The following is a 16,089-nucleotide window of genomic DNA, read 5'->3' on the forward strand; positions in this document are numbered from 1 at the left end:
GATAGGAAACCCTATACAAACCACTGTAAAAGAAACATTCAGGGTTCAAGTTAAGCTCAATCAACAGGATTTGTGGTGTAATATTGATTACCACAAAAATTATTTTTTTTACTTGCCCCTCCTTTTCTTTAAAAACAGCAAAAATCTTAGTTGCAGTGAGGCACTTACAATTGAAGTGAATGGGGCCAATTCATAGGCATCAAAATACTCACTGTTTCAAAAGTATAGCCACAAGACATAAACAATACGCCAGCAAACATGATTTTACTGTGATAAAATCACTTACTAATCTTTTCGGTGTAAAGTTATAGTCAATTGTACAACTTCGATGCCATGACGATGCAATGTCAACAAACCTGTGAGGAGGAGGAGGAGGCGGGCAGTGACTACACACACCCAGCCCCTAATCGGGCTAATCAGCCAAGGAGAGGGATAAATGCAGTCGGATGCGGCATTTGTGTGTGGCTCTATCTCCTGGACTGCCACATCCGGCTACATTTATCCCTCTCCTCGGCTGATTAGCCTGATTGTTGCTGGGCGTGCATAATCTTAAAACCCCAAAATGACTGTAAAAATTACACTTTAAACAACTTTACAGCTCAAATAATACATGAGTTTTAACAGAAGAATTAATCTAAGTGCTTATATAAAATTATAAGCTTCACATTTCTGCATTTAAATCCTCCAAAAATTGTCTTCCATTGTAACTGGATCTCTGTAACCTCGATTTTTGCTTCTTTTTTTTTAAAGAAAAGGAGGGATGAGTCTAAATACATTTTTGTGATAATCAACATTATGCCACAAATGCTGTCTACTGATCTTAATTTGTGTTTAACCTAAAATATTCCTTTAATAGCAGTAGCGCTTTAATGTGTAAACATATGCATCTTTGTGTAGTCTGTGAAGTGTACCGTTCCATTGATGCAGGGTACATCATCATAATGCAGAGCAACCCCTGTGGGGCATGCGTAACCATTGACCGGGTTATCCAGGTATGGGTTTGGAGAAACTGCACGCTTAATGGTGAAACTGAGAACACATATATTCATTACTACAAATGTGAAACAGAGAAGCTGAATCAGCATTGTATAAGTTTGACTGAAAATATTCTAGTAGTACAGAGTGCTCACCAAAATGACTGCTTGGCCAGCTGAATGACATTAGCAGTGGTCTCCACGTCAATGTAATCATAGTGCAATGCAGCAGGATCTGTTGTGGAGCCTGTTTCTGCCAGCAAGACCCCCAACCATCTCCCCATACTCTCAGAGGAGGATGCCTAATGAGAAAAAAGAGTGAAGGAAGATGCAATGAACGAGTGTCAGTGGAATATGAGAAGTAAAGCACTAATCTATGCAATCTCTGCAAATCTACTCAGCACAGATACAGCAATGACATCATTACATGAGCCAGCCAACAATCTATCTAATCCTTGCCCTGAGGCCCTGTCTCAGACACATGAATTGCCCTGCAAGAGCTGAGGGCCTAGGTCGGTACCTCTAGAACAGCCACCTCCTGTCCGTTGCGCAGCAGACGGAAGGCGAAAGGATGTTTGGAGTCCAGCCCTGGAATAACCTCACACCCCCGCAGCGGCAGAGAGGCAATGTGCGTCTTCAGATCTGCCCGGTCCTTGTGCAGCAACAGCTGGTTGTCTTTCAGCTGGCACCAGCGCTCTCTCCAGCGGTTATTGGACAGCACATTCAGATAGCCTGTTAATGAAGGATTGCCCAAGAGATTTATCAGTCACATGCAGAACTGTATGGAAAGGCGTTGATAGTGTCATTTGTTTTACTGTGGTCACTCTGTTAGGGCAGTTTGTGAACTTGAGGGGAGCTGACTTCATAAATCAACAAAAAATGTGAGCAAATGAACATGGGAGCAGTTGATTAAAAGTAATTTTATAAATGGCTCAGAAAGGAAGTGAACTGAAAAACAGGTCTAGCAATGTTTGTTTGCAGATGGTATTTGATTTGATGCTATGTTATCTAAAGCAATGCACTTCATATATTTTAAACTTAAAATAATAGTTCACCCAAATGAGAATGAATGAAACAGAATGAAAATTCTGTTACACACCCTCATACTGTTCCAAACCTGTATTACTTTCTTTCTTCTGTGGAACACAAGATAACAGCCTCAGTCACCATTCACTTCCATTGTATGGAAAAAAAGCTGCAATGCAAGTCAATGGTGACTGAGAATATCTTACTGCTTAACATCTCCTTTTGTGTTCCATGGAAGAGTGAAAGTTGTACAGTTTTGGAACCACATATTGGTGAATAAATGATGACAGAGGATTCGTTTTTAAATGGACTATCCCTTTAAGTGCCAAATACTATTTTGGAGCCACTGTATAAAACCTGCGTATGCTTTTACACTGATAAATAAATATACAATTGCAAAAAATGTATTCAGTAGACAAACTAAGGCTTGTAAGTTACAACAGAATGATTTTGGACATGAATAAGCAACCAGTGTCAAACCCCACCCACCTACACTGAGAATACTGTATATGCTTTCCTGGAAACTTATTTGGATTGTCTTATACAGTTGTTTTAACCCATTCATGAAGCCCAAATCATCACTGAACATCTATCAGAAAGCAGTGCTTGTAACCGCTCACCACATGTTGGGACATCCTCCTCCGCCGATGAGGTCTGTTCATCAGTAGATGGCTTCTTCTTTCCCAGACTGATGATTTTAGTGATTTTCTTCCCTGTCACCCGTCCCACTGTGCCTTTCTGCTCTGATTTAGAGTTTTTCTTGCCTTTGGCTAGAAGAGTACATTAGTGTAAATTAGTGTCAGAATGTGAAATATGTTTGTGATATGTGATTTTATAATGTAATATATCATTGAGTAATGCTGGATACATAGAGACTCGCAGTAAGATGTCGCCACTGATGGCTGCTTCGGTGTGAAGCTCAAGCATTTTTGTTACTTTTGTTTGTTTGTCATGTTTTTTTGTCACACTTTCCCGATTAGTTTCACCAGGGATGAACTGCTGAATTTTCGGCAGAGAATTCCTGAAAATTATTTGCCGGTGTTTGATTATTCTGACGTTTTCTTAGTTGGCACAGCGCAGCGGTGTTCTACAAGTGCTACAAGAGAGGGAAGCGCATTGGCGTGCTTGGGAAGCTTTGTCAATGCGGCTTTTAGACTCCGCTGCGAGTATACACCTGGCAAATGGCCGCTCCCACACCAACAAAATGGACGAACTGCTTCTGCTCTCTCAAACAAATAAGGACTTTTCTAATTCTAAACAGCACTGTGGCAGCAGTGGAGTCATTCAGGTTCCTGGGCTCTACCATCTCTCATGACCTGAAGTGGGACACCCACATAGACTGCATTGTGAAGAAGGCTCAGCAGAGGTTGTACTTCCTTTGCCAGCTGAGGAAGTACAACCTGCCACTGGAGCTGCTGACACAGTTCTACTCGGCCATCATTGAGTCTGTCCTGTAAACATCTGAACAACTGTTGGGGTCACACTTTATATTAGGTGGCCTTAACTACTATGTACTAACATTAAATACATATAAGACTATGTATTTACTATGTAACTACATGTTATTCTGCAAAATTCCCACATTTACTGCTACTGAGGACGAGGTATGGGTAGGCTTAGGGTATGGTTAGGGTTACAATTAGGGGTTAGAGATAGGTTTTGGGGTATACGTTGGGGGTAAACTTAACAGTGTAACTACAAATGTAATTAAATGCAAGTACTTTAAATGTAATTACAATGCAACAAAATGTATGTATATAATAAGTACATTGTATCAAATGATTAAGTACATGGTAGTTAAGGCCACCGAACATAAAGTTTGGTTCAGCCACCAAATCAGACAGAAGGAAACTACAACTGATAGTCAGGACTGCTGAGAGGATTATTGGTGCCCCCTCCACGACCTGTATGTATGTGATGAAACGTGCTGGTAGAAACCACTTCAATTACAGGTCAGGCAGGGGTGTGGATGATGCGACAGGCACCCTATTAAACATAATTTTTACGCACCTTGAGGGTGCATAGACCTTTGTACGATTCGTTTTTATTGATTCTTCCTCAGCTTTTAATTGTCTCCTGCCTCACATTTTAGCAGAAAGGCTAAAGAGCATAAACAATGTTGATCCTGGCCTGATATGCTGGCTGGTGGATTTCTTAACCGAAAGGTCACAACGTGTGAAGGTTAACATGTCAGATGCTCCTTTTTCCTCCACCGGATCGCCCCAGGGGTGCCACCTTTCACCTCTTTTATATACAATGAGTGCCAGGGCCAATATGAGAGGTGTCACATTATAAAGTTTGCCGATGATTTGGTGATCGTGCCTCTCCTCAGCAGTGAGGATTCTGATAATGGTCTTGTAATGTCAGAATTCACTGACTGGTGTAAGTCATTCTTTTTAGACATTAATGTGTCTAAAAATAAAGAGATGATAATAGATTTAAGGGAGAATCCTATGGTCATCTCTCCTTCAGTGATTAATGATCAGGCCATTGAGGTTGTGTGGCAGTATAAATATCTTGGCATTGAAATTGATGACATGTCCATGCTATGTGCAGGAAAGCCCATCAGCAAGTACTTTTTTCATAAGTTTAAATGTTGACAACCCCTTCATGAAAATGTTTTAAATTGTTTTATTGAATATGTTCTTGTTTTCCTTTATCAGCTGGAACAGGTCATTCAATCTCAAAAATAAAAATTGATTGAAGAGCATTGTTAAAGTGTGCAGCAAAATTCCTTCCAAAAAAGACCTTCCATGATTTAACATGTTTGTCAAGGTCAAGTCAGTGAAGAAGTTCCAGTAAATTCCCCTGTTAGGAGTTTAAGTTGCTTCCATCTGGCCACAGATATAATCTGACAATTAGACTTAAAAACGTTTTTGTCTCAGCTGCCATTCGTTTCTTAAATATTTCAAACGGATTCTTATATTGTAATTAATGTTTATTGGTCTTACAATTATTATTATTATTTTATTTCCCTGTTGTATTTATTGTCTATTTATTATTGTTCGTCTGTTGTGTGTAGTTACTGCTGTCTGTAACTTGAATGGCAACTATAATATGATGGGTTTGAAAAAATAATTGTTTGTGGGGTTGATTTCATGAAAAAACTGAAAACTGAATAATGGACAATGAGGAATCTATGCAGCCAGTGAAATTAATGTAGAATAATAAGTAAATGGAACTAGATGGAATTATTGTTCACTTATAATTTTAGTACAATCCTCAATTCTTATGGACCTTAAAGAAATAAGCTAAATACACAATGACATGTCTCCAGAGAAACTACCAGAGTTATAACACAATTCCTAAACAGTGCGTGAAATCCACTCCATTTCTTCTCAAAGTTGTTTTGATGATTTCCCTTGACAAAGTGAGGAGTGTGATCCATGGTGGTTAATGTTGTGGTATGAAAACAAAAACTCTTGTGGAAAAACTCTGCACAGATAGTGAGAGGACACATTACAGAAAATTGTCCAGGTCACATACTATTCCAAACCAAAGGAGGCCAAAATGAGCAAACCAGCCATTTGAGATCTGGTCTGGGTTCAAATATGTAGAATCTTTTAACTTTGAAACAAATTACATGCTCTTTCTTCTTCTCCAATAGGCCTTTGCTTCAAGAAGCAGCACAGACAGGCACAAAGATAAATAAAACATAGAGTCACAGAAAATAGACAATGAAACTCTCACCCTTCAGAAGGTTTGACTTGGTCTAAGCTCCATGGCAGAAAATTACATCTTAGTTGGCGGATCTTTTAATTAAAACTAAGCCTTTCTGAGCACAGGGTCCTCTAAAGTTTATCTGTCTCTGTGCAGCAGCCTTTTGGCATGAGGCAAAAACCAAAACTACAGATGCAAAAACCACTGGCTCTTTTAAAGGACTTATACTGTACATATATATTTCTTCTTTATATCATGAGGGGAAATTCTGTGATCAGGCTAATTTGATTTCACAGTCTCGGCACTTACGAGAGCTGGAAAGAATTTGACTAATCTGCATGGCTCTTTTCGTTTTTTTCCTTCTTTCTCCTCTCATCGAAGAGGTGCAGCAGTTGGGTGCTGGTGTGATGTGATGTGGGAATATCAGAGGTTTTTGTTACAGACAGCAACAAAGAGTTGTTTTTAAACATCTGTGATGAACTAAAGTTGAGGAGTTCACAAGATATACAGCTGTATAATCTGAAGCAAGAACCTTTTCAGGTAAAAGACCCCTTGATGGATATAGAAACTGTTATATATTGTATAAAATAAAGTGTTTTATTTTAATCTTATATAGTTAATATAAGCTATATTTATTTAAAATAGTACTATATTAGTGTTTTTACATACTGTACTTTATTTCCGTTACTGCCATTATTTAAATAAAGATATAAAATCATATACTTTTTTTACTTAACACATTTTATTGTGTATTAACACTTTAGATCTTTAAGCTATTATTATATTTGTACTTTTTTTCCCCACAAAATATAGTTTGAGATCAAACAATACTTGACTGACCCTCTGCAGCACCCCTGACCTGTAATCCTTTACTCAGTACCTTTCCATATTCTCACACTTATACACAAACTATTATTAAAACTACAATATAACATAACAAACACAAATCTCTTTAGATTTATCAGGTCAGCTGCCATCAGTCATCTGAAAATAGTACAGCAGTTATTGTGGTTGTGAGGCAGAACAATCAATCATACAGGTTTACAGATGCAACAGTCTTGGAATCTGTTCAAATTAGGCAATTTTCTTTTCCAACATGTCTTAGGAAAGACAGTGCTCTGTTTTAAATTGAAAACAAGTGGGGAAAAAAGGAATTCCACATACCTGAAACAGATGTCCTGAAAAGTTAAATCCCAGAGTGAGACTGTGTGGTGTAAATACTGGATAAATAATCCTATTAGATTACTTAAAAAGGGTCTCTTTTTTTCTCTTTGGCACTGTTTGAACAATGAAATTGTTCACATCAAATAAACAACTTCATGGGATTAAATTAAATGATGAACAAAACACTGTTGTTTTACAAAATAGTTTATGCACAAATTACTTAAAGTTCACTTCAGGACTTAACAATGATTACTCCAGACATTAATAAATAAAGAGTGTTGTTGGTGTCGCTTGAACTTCTAGAATAAATATTGTTTTGTAATTGATAGACAGAATTCTGAGTGCAATTCAGTTAATCCGGTCAAAACCCTTATTTTATCGATCAATTACTTTTATACTTAGGAATACTTTGCAAACTCTGTCTCCACTGATTGGGACCAAACAAAAGGAGTAAACACGAAGAATGGCTTGCCTGGATCTTTGCCATCTGAGAAGCCGTTTTCATGGCAGGGCTCTCCATCTGAACTGGGTCTATCAAAGGACAGCTTCTGCATAAGAAGAGAGGAGTTATGTAGTAAATACTCATTACATCATAAGAATGGACAAAGAACTGCACAAACAAAAGTGCATTAATTTTTATGTTTACTGACAATTTGTTTATAGACAGGCTCTAAAGAAACTCAGGCATTGTATACTAAAGTGCATACTCTTAAACTTCTCCAGTCTACCCAAACAAAAATCAGTGAGCATATGTTTAGAATTAAGTGTGAATAATTAGACTAGGCTCATGCCTGCTGTGCCAGTTTAAGAGGATTGACATTAAAACCCCCTTAGAGCTGTCTTAAAAACATAATGTGCACATAAACCAGTGCAACATGCACATAATGTGGACCACAGCAAAAATAACGTGACAGCATACTAAAAATGTGTTCATAAAACAAGATAAGATCACATTTCCTCACAGATCTATTTCACTTTTTCAAACATCCGTGGCAAGATGGAATTTGGTATGCACATGCAGCTTTAATAGCCCTTCATGCCCTGGCAGCAGATTTACTAAGCAGGAATACAAAGAGAAGGCGCCTGTGCAGGGAACTGAGGTGTGGTGTAGTTGGCATGCATACCCGCTGCCCCACATACTCACAAACCTGCATGTAGGTAGACCAGCATGTATGGTGCAAGCATAATAAATTCACACACACGAGTATTATACATAAATATTGTTATGGGTTTGCACCTTTTCCAGCTCTGATTTGTGAACAGGGGATCCAGATCCTGCTCTGTCACAGTCCACTGCTCCGTTTCCATTACAACAGACTTCCCTCATCACCTTAAAGGGAAGAAAGATCAAAAATTAAACTGCAAATATCACAGGGAGAAATTTTGGACCTCAAAAGGGATAGTTCACCCAAAAATGTAAATTCCAAACCTGTTCAAATCTGTTTGACTTACAATCTTCCATGGAACAAGGAAGTAGATGTTCGGTAGAGTGTTAGCCTCAGTCACCATTCACTTTTATAGCATCTTTTTCATGCAATGAAGGTCAATGGTGACTGAAGCTGTTGGTCCCTAACATTCTGCATTACACCTCCTTTTGTGTTCCTCAAAAGAAAGTAAGTCACGCAGGTAAGGAATAGTGTAATGGTCACTTACAGGGATTACGGTAATTATGGGGTGTGATACAGCTGCACAGAGAGAGCGCAGGCAGAGAGAGTAAGAGAAGGGTGTGTAAAATGGAGGACGTGAGGAGATAGTTGCTCTCCACTTGTATTTTCTTTTTGTTTTCCGTTTATTTTGTGTGACTCATTTTATTAAATACAGGTTGAAATGCTAACACCTGTTTGTCTCATGTGTCTCCTTCTCATGTGAGTTATATCTATTTTCCCTCCTTGAGACACCTCTAACATCCAACCTCCATTACAATGGGCGTGAGAAAATGGCAGCTGTTTTTAAATTTTTGGTTGAAATAAACTTAGAATATTCCACATTGAATGAGGATGCTCATTCCATAATACCTAAAGCATAACACTGTGCAGAAATCTTGTTTTCAATTTCTCAAAGAAACTGACATTATTACAGTAACAATTTTACATATTAAAGAATGTTATTTCTATTAGGTGATCTAAACATTGCATGGGAGCATCACTAATTGCAGGGTTTCCACACCTTTTGACTGATGAATTTCTGGATTACTTGATACAGATTTTCAAATTCATTTTATACTAGAAATTGCACTCAAATAATAATGTCCAGATATATTTTCTGATATATTTTATATACCAGTATAATCATTTCAGAGCTTGAAACTATAACAAAATATACTAGAAAAACACCTCAAAAAATTACATTCACGATGGAAATTCCCTTGACTTATGAAAAATGTTATTATTTCCCATTACGTTTCCAGGCCTGTATATACCAATGTAATTCCCTGATATTTTCCATTAATGTGAAATAGTCAATCAAAAGCTTTCTTTGCAGCCAATCAAACAGATCCCACAAAATTCTTCATTCTGTCCATGTTATGCCATGCACATGCACTCAAATGGATTCTGCACGTCACATGCAGTTGGACCAGCAGAAGGCAGCTGGAAGGCTGTTCCATGCATCATTGCTCTCGTTTGTGTGCTGTGCACTCACTCTGAATGAGATATCCAGAGATCTCCAGACTGCACAGACTCCTCGCCGCCACATACCAACGTGACCTCACTTGACCTGTGGGTTATGTCCCAGAAACCCAAAGCCAGCGGTGTAGAGTCAACCAGACAGAAACAGAGGGCCGTCACAAACAGAGGAATTTACCCTCAAACACTGCCTCCCACACACACACACACACACACACACACACACACACACACACACACACTATTCTGCCCCTTCTCAATCTGCCCTCATGCCAAAGACCAATATATAACCAAATATCCCTTTTGTTGAGTTCTTCTAAATTAAGTTGAGTTCTGCCGTAACTTGACGCAGCACGTTGGGGTTTGGCAACCGGTTTGTATAATTGGGCTCACAGGGAAATTGTAGGCTGTGGCCTCGCTCTTTGGCTTTGACTGCAATGAAGTGGGTTTCTGGGATACGCTTGGTCAAAAAGAATCTTTTTTGAGAGAAAATCTTAAGGACTCTGCTAATACGCTCTCATTAACATATATTTCCATTTAGATATTTTCATTTAAAGAGCTAATATGAAGAACTATTGCATACATGCAACAAAAGGACTGTGGTCTTAAATGCCAAACAAACTGAGGTGAAAATGTCAAATCAATGAGTGTTTTAAGAAAGTGTTCAGATAGAGACAGATTTTATTTCAAGTGTACTTCCATCTGCCTTGCTTAATAAAAACACTGATACAATAAAAAATGATGAAAAGCAAAGCTAATGACCAGTATTCAGCACAGGCAGTCATTAACAATTCCAAACTAATACATCCACACACACACACTGGTCCCCACAATGTAGGTAAAATCTGACCCACACACCTACACTCTCAAAGCCCGATATAGTGCTACAACAGTGGACAACAGAAAGCAGGATGTGGGTTTTTGTGACAGGAGGAATGAAAATGTCTACATCACAAAGTGGTCATATGAAAATACATTCATTATACTTGCAGACAAGCATAAAGAAAACGAGTGAACAAAAACACTCCATATCTTACCATTCTAGCCCAGAGTAGAGGAGAGTCAGATGATGAAAAATAAAGAATATAAGAAGAAAGACATGAGGTGGAATTTCCCCAGGCCTGTCCAGAGGATCAGAAAAGAAGAGCTACAAGGAGAGAGCTATTCAAATAAAGACTGGAAGAGAGAGAAACAAAAAAATCACTAAAACACTAAAAACAATTAAAAGTGAGTCATGGACTACAGCAGGCCAGAACTGTCTATAAAAAAAAAAAAGAAATTAGTGAACAATCACTGGATAAAGCATTAATGGACCACACAAGTGTCTGGCCTTGCATAAAGCTCCACGATTTGAAGACATGATGTGTTCCATTAAAGACCAAAAAAGTTTCCTTATCACCTAATATTAAGTACACGCTATTATTATTATTATTCCATCTGATGGCTCTTATATAATATGTCATATTTCCAGGCTCCCACTTTTAAAGTACAATACAAGAATAATTACATTTGAATTATCTGTGCAGTAGAGCAAAAGCGAGTGATATACACTGGTGGCCAAAAGTTTGGAATAATGTACAGATTTTGCTATTGCGGAAGGAAATTTGTACTTTAATTAAAGTATAGTCAGGACATTCCTGATATAAAAAACAGCACCATCACTATTTGAAAATGTCATTTTTTATCAAATCTAGAAAGGCCTTATCCTTGAGTAATCATGCTAAATTGATAATTTGCTACAAGAAAATCACTTGCCATCATATCAAATACAGCTGAAAGCTATTTGTTTCTTTAAATGAAGCTTTGCATTTTCTTTGCATTTGTTTTTGAGTTGCCAGAGTATGCAATAGACTAGCATGTCTTAAGGTCAATATTAGGTCAAAAAAGAGAAAAAAGAAACAGCTTGCTCTAGAAACGTCAGTCAATCATTGTTTTGAAGAATAAAGGCTATACTATGCTTGAAATTGCCAAACACTGAAGATACACTACAGTCTTCAAAAGCAAAGGACATCTGGCTCTAACAAGGACAGAAAGAGATGTGGAAGGTCAGATGCACAACTAAACAAAAGGATAAGTACATCAAAGTCTCTAGTTTGAGAAATAGATGCCTCACATGTCCTCAGCTGACAGCTTCATTGAATTCTACCCACTCAACACCAGTTTCATGTACAACAGTAAAGAGTAGACTGAGATGTGCAGGTCTTATGGGAAGAATTGCAAAGAACAATCCACTTTTGAAACAGAAAAACTAAAAGAAAAGGTTAGAGAGGGCAATGAAACACAGACATTGGACAACAGATAATTGAAAAAGAGTGTTATGGATCTTAACCCCATTGAGCTTTTGTTGGATCAGCTAGTCTGTAAGATGCGTGAGAAGTGCCCTACAAGTCAGCCACATCTATGGCAAGTGCTACAGGAAGTGTGGGGTGAAATGTCACCTGAGTATCTGGACAAACTGACGGCTAGAATGCCAAGGATCTGTTAAGCTGTCATTAATGCAAGTGGAGGATTTTTTGTTGAGAAATCTTTGAAGCTGTATTGTCCATAAAAATTGTAAAAGTAATTTTTCATGTTATTAATGTCTGGAACTTTCAAAGTTAGGATTTCTTAAAAAACAATTATGACATAGATAGTTTTCATTCATCAAGTAACATCATACAAAGTCCAGTAAACAGAAAAAGAGCTAAATCAAAATTTGGTGTGAATACTTTTGCCTTCAAAACAGCACCAATTCTCCTACTTACACCTGGGCACAGTTTTTCTTGGTTGATGGCATATAGGATGTTTCTAAGAGTCTTAGAGATTTCACCACAGTTCTTTTATTATTTTGGCTGTCTCAATTACTTCTTTCTTTTCGTGTAATCCCAGACTGACCCACTGTTTAGTGGGGGCTCTGTTAGGGTCATGCCATCTGTTGCAGGGCTCCCTGTTCTTCTATTCTATTCTATTTGCAAATGGAATGTTTGGAAGTATAAAATAGATCAACAAATCAAGCCTTTCCTCATTATGGCAACCCAATATCCAAAAAACTCCCTAAACTTTTTAACTGGTTTTCTTTTTCTCCCAATTTGGAATGCCCAATTACTACTACTTAATAGGTCCTTGTGGTGGTGCGGTTACTCACCTCAATCCGGGTAGCTGAGGACAAGTCTCAGTTGCCTCAGCTTCTGAGACCGTCAATCTGCACATTTTATCACATGGCTCATTGTGCATTACACTGCAGAGACTCACAGCATGGGAGGCTCATGCTACTCTCCGCAATCTACGTACAATTTACAAAGGACCCCACAGAGAGCGAGAACCCCTAATTGTGACCACAAGGAGGTTGCCCCATGTGAATCTACCCTCCCTAGCAACTGGGCCAATTTGGTTGCTTAGGAGACCTGGCTGGAGTCACTCACCACACCCTGGATTCCAATTTGCGACTCCAGGGGTGGTAATCTGTGTCAATACTCGCTGAGCTACCCAGGACCCTAACCGAGCCATGTTCTAATAACAACCTCAACTCAAAAGGAGTGTTTCAGTGGAATAAATTATTTACTGATTTATTAATGATCTAGAAGATTGAGTGAATGTGCTTTTTATTCTAGCTCTAATCATTCTGAAAACGGCATGAACAAGGCAGTCCTTGCGCACCCTTGATTGAAAGAGTTGTTGGATATACAGTGTGTTTGCATGAAAGAAACAGAATACAACAAAGCACCTCATGGTAGGATGGTTTCTGTTTATCCCAAGCTAAAATCAATTACTCCAGTATGTTTTTAGTACAAATGACACCTGACCAAAAAGCGCCAAACTCTGTCCATTCCTAAACAGCAATAACGGCTGTTGTTGCTTTCCAGAGCTGTATATTTGCACTGTCTGACGTCCATGCCCGCTTGAAGTCACTGCACGTGCCTTCCTTCCCGCAAATCAACAGAAGCTCATTACCACATGGAAACATGTAACAGAATCAGAAAATCTCAAATGGCACACATGTATAATAATTTTAAACATGCCTGTCTTCATAAAACTGGGAGGGGTGCAACTGGTGCTCTCTTTTGAAACTGAGCCATAAGCAGTGAGCTATTTCCATCAATCTTCTGTTAACTGCAGCTTGTCTTGATGATCTTTGTGCAGTTTAAGTTGTTTTCAGGTTATATATTCGAATATTGTTCACACAAGAGCCCAGGGACATTCAGGGAGATGCTATGCACTTTTTTTCATTTTGTGAAAACCAGATGCAGAGCAAAATAGCTTTAAACAGACATACAATAAACTATTAGAGTAACAAGTTATCAACAAGTCCAATCTTCAGAGCCATTAGGAGGCACTGAATGAATCTTTTCAGCTGAGACCAATAAACACTTCTTAGATGTTTTGCTCACACTAAACATGAGCGGAAGTGGAATGAACTGTAGCCTGACATAAAATGTGTAAATATATTGATGTCCCGAAGAGAAAAACAGATTATTGTTATATTTAGTATCCACATGGCACACATTTTTTTAACCTAAAAAACCCAGCTGAACACAGACAATGAACAATTTGACCTGAAGATTGTCAATATTTGCAGGTGGTATTAGAGGAAGGGACATTCTCATTCTAGAGAGCATCTGATTGGACAAAAGTCTGTGTAATGCAGAATAAAAATTTTAAACGCATATATTGTTAAACATTTAATAACAACTATGAGTACACTATCATATAGATGACCTGAAAGCTAACCAGCAGAAACTTATAGCCACAAAATGTAAATTTTGATTTCATAAGCAGGGTCATTAACCTGCTAATAAGACTCTGTATACACCTGGTATTAAGATGCATCTCGGGTGATATGAATACATATGGTCAGATGAGGCACATCACTTTTTAAACCTGATCGCTTTAATGCATCTCCTGTGACCACCTGTGATCGGATTTGGAGGGGAGGGACTCTGTTTCAAGTCAACATACATTAATACGTATGTCAGTGTGTTACTGCATGACACTAAATTGCAACATATCAGAAAAGACAAAGAAAGAGCAAAAAAAACACACAAAAAACTGTGCGCTATTTCTCCCAGATTTATCTGAAATGTAATCTAAACACAAAAACATTTAGAACAGAATTTTCTGCGGTTTTAGTGGATTACCTGTATTAACCTTAAGCAGAAGTTTGTCCTTCTGATAAATTCCTGAATGTTGATTTTAGACACACTGAAAATCCGTGAAGTTCTCGTGTTTGTGTCCGTTTAGTTTTTTTCTGAATGGACGGTTATTTCCTTTTAAACCGCTCATAACGGCAAAGTTTAAACTCTTATTTTAGCGCAGCGGTTCATTGATGAGTGATGGGTGGTGATTCGCTGCAGCCCATTCGCAATCTGGACAGATTTACATATCATATGTGATGCAGTCATATGTGATTTTGACCACATTTAAATGTGTTTTTTGTGACCCAATCACAAAACATTTTAGACCTCGTTTAGACCTGTATTTAGCATTGACCACATGCATTTGCATTTGGTCCGATCACCAAAAATGCATCTTAATACCAGGTGTAAACGGGGTCTAAGCTGCTCCAGATTTTCATCTTCTTGCACAATCCAATGAACAAAAAAGCATATCATATAACACTGCATTGACATGCATGCGACACAGAATAATGTCTAGCATTTTCTAAGCATTGATCTGGTTACCTTAAGCCACTCTTCAGCCTGTTCTTTGCTCTGGACAGCCAGCACCAGAGCATCAGCACCCTGATGGACAATCTTCAGTTCATGCTTTTTTTTCTTGCCATCTTTGGGAATGTGAGTAATACTGCAACCAGACAGGAGGAGCTCCATCTGCGGAGTCTGGTCTTTAGAGGACTTATAGCACTGAAAGTAGGAGAGTGACACATAAGAGAAAGAGCTCAGCTAACCAAGTCAAGTTAAGTAAGTTGTTCAGCTATAAATAATTTCCTAAGAAATCATTGTTGTTTGCTAAAAGCGAGCACTGAGTCACAAATTAAGCAGATCCTGCAGAAATTGAAGATAGTGTATGTGTTTCTATCAGTGTTTATGTGAGCTCACCAACAGTTTGTTTTCCTTTATGACACAGAGCAGTTTGGTCCACTGTCCAAATCGTTTCTTTCGTAACAAGAAGGCACAGATTCGTGCATCCTTCACCAGGTCCATGGATGCCTCCTCAGAAGGCCACTGGTGATGCATCTTCTGTCCCTTCCCATCCTCCTCTTCTTCATCATACGACTCATACGAACTGCTCATGGCATCAGAGTCATAATCTAAAAAATAATTGGGACTTCTTTTCTTTCTTTTTGACTTTTCTTTTTCTTTCATTTTAAGATAATGAATGACTAACTAACTGCGGATTATCTTGCTTATTTCATGGCAATTTACCAATGAAATCAATAAATGTAATTGAAAGATTGATGAGTTGAAAATATTTCATTATTTGAAAAAAAAAAAAAGAAACAGCAGAGGTCTACGAGAAACAAGAAAGTAGATGAATGGTTGCCAGGGACAGTTGTAAAATATAAATTTTAGCAATTATAGCCATTTATAGACTATCGACTATTTATAGACATATAGACTATTAGCCATTATATGAAAAATGTTTGAATGCAGAATACAGTGACTGACCAATCAGAATCGAGTATTCAAGAAAAAAACATAATATAC

At 38.1% G+C, this 16,089-nt stretch overlaps 1 protein-coding gene across 3 annotated transcripts in view; it reads right to left on the reverse strand.

The window, feature by feature from the left end:
• LOC127633290 (actin filament-associated protein 1-like) overlaps positions 1-16,089 on the reverse strand; it is a 117,097-nt gene that overhangs the window by 6,434 nt on the left and 94,574 nt on the right. For all 3 annotated transcript variants that reach the window (XM_052112295.1, XM_052112296.1, XM_052112294.1), the window contains exons 5-12: positions 15,481-15,692; positions 15,106-15,285; positions 8,062-8,154; positions 7,297-7,372; positions 2,621-2,770; positions 1,495-1,706; positions 1,131-1,276; positions 912-1,029 (exon numbers count right to left, since the gene is read on the reverse strand). In XM_052112295.1, the coding sequence (XP_051968255.1) occupies positions 912-1,029; positions 1,131-1,276; positions 1,495-1,706; positions 2,621-2,770; positions 7,297-7,372; positions 8,062-8,154; positions 15,106-15,285; positions 15,481-15,692 (1,187 nt within the window). The remainder of the gene's footprint in view (positions 1-911; positions 1,030-1,130; positions 1,277-1,494; positions 1,707-2,620; positions 2,771-7,296; positions 7,373-8,061; positions 8,155-15,105; positions 15,286-15,480; positions 15,693-16,089) is intronic.

This window comes from Xyrauchen texanus, chromosome 40 (genome assembly GCF_025860055.1).
Source record: "Xyrauchen texanus isolate HMW12.3.18 chromosome 40, RBS_HiC_50CHRs, whole genome shotgun sequence".
In the NCBI taxonomy this organism is placed as follows: domain Eukaryota; kingdom Metazoa; phylum Chordata; class Actinopteri; order Cypriniformes; family Catostomidae; genus Xyrauchen; species Xyrauchen texanus.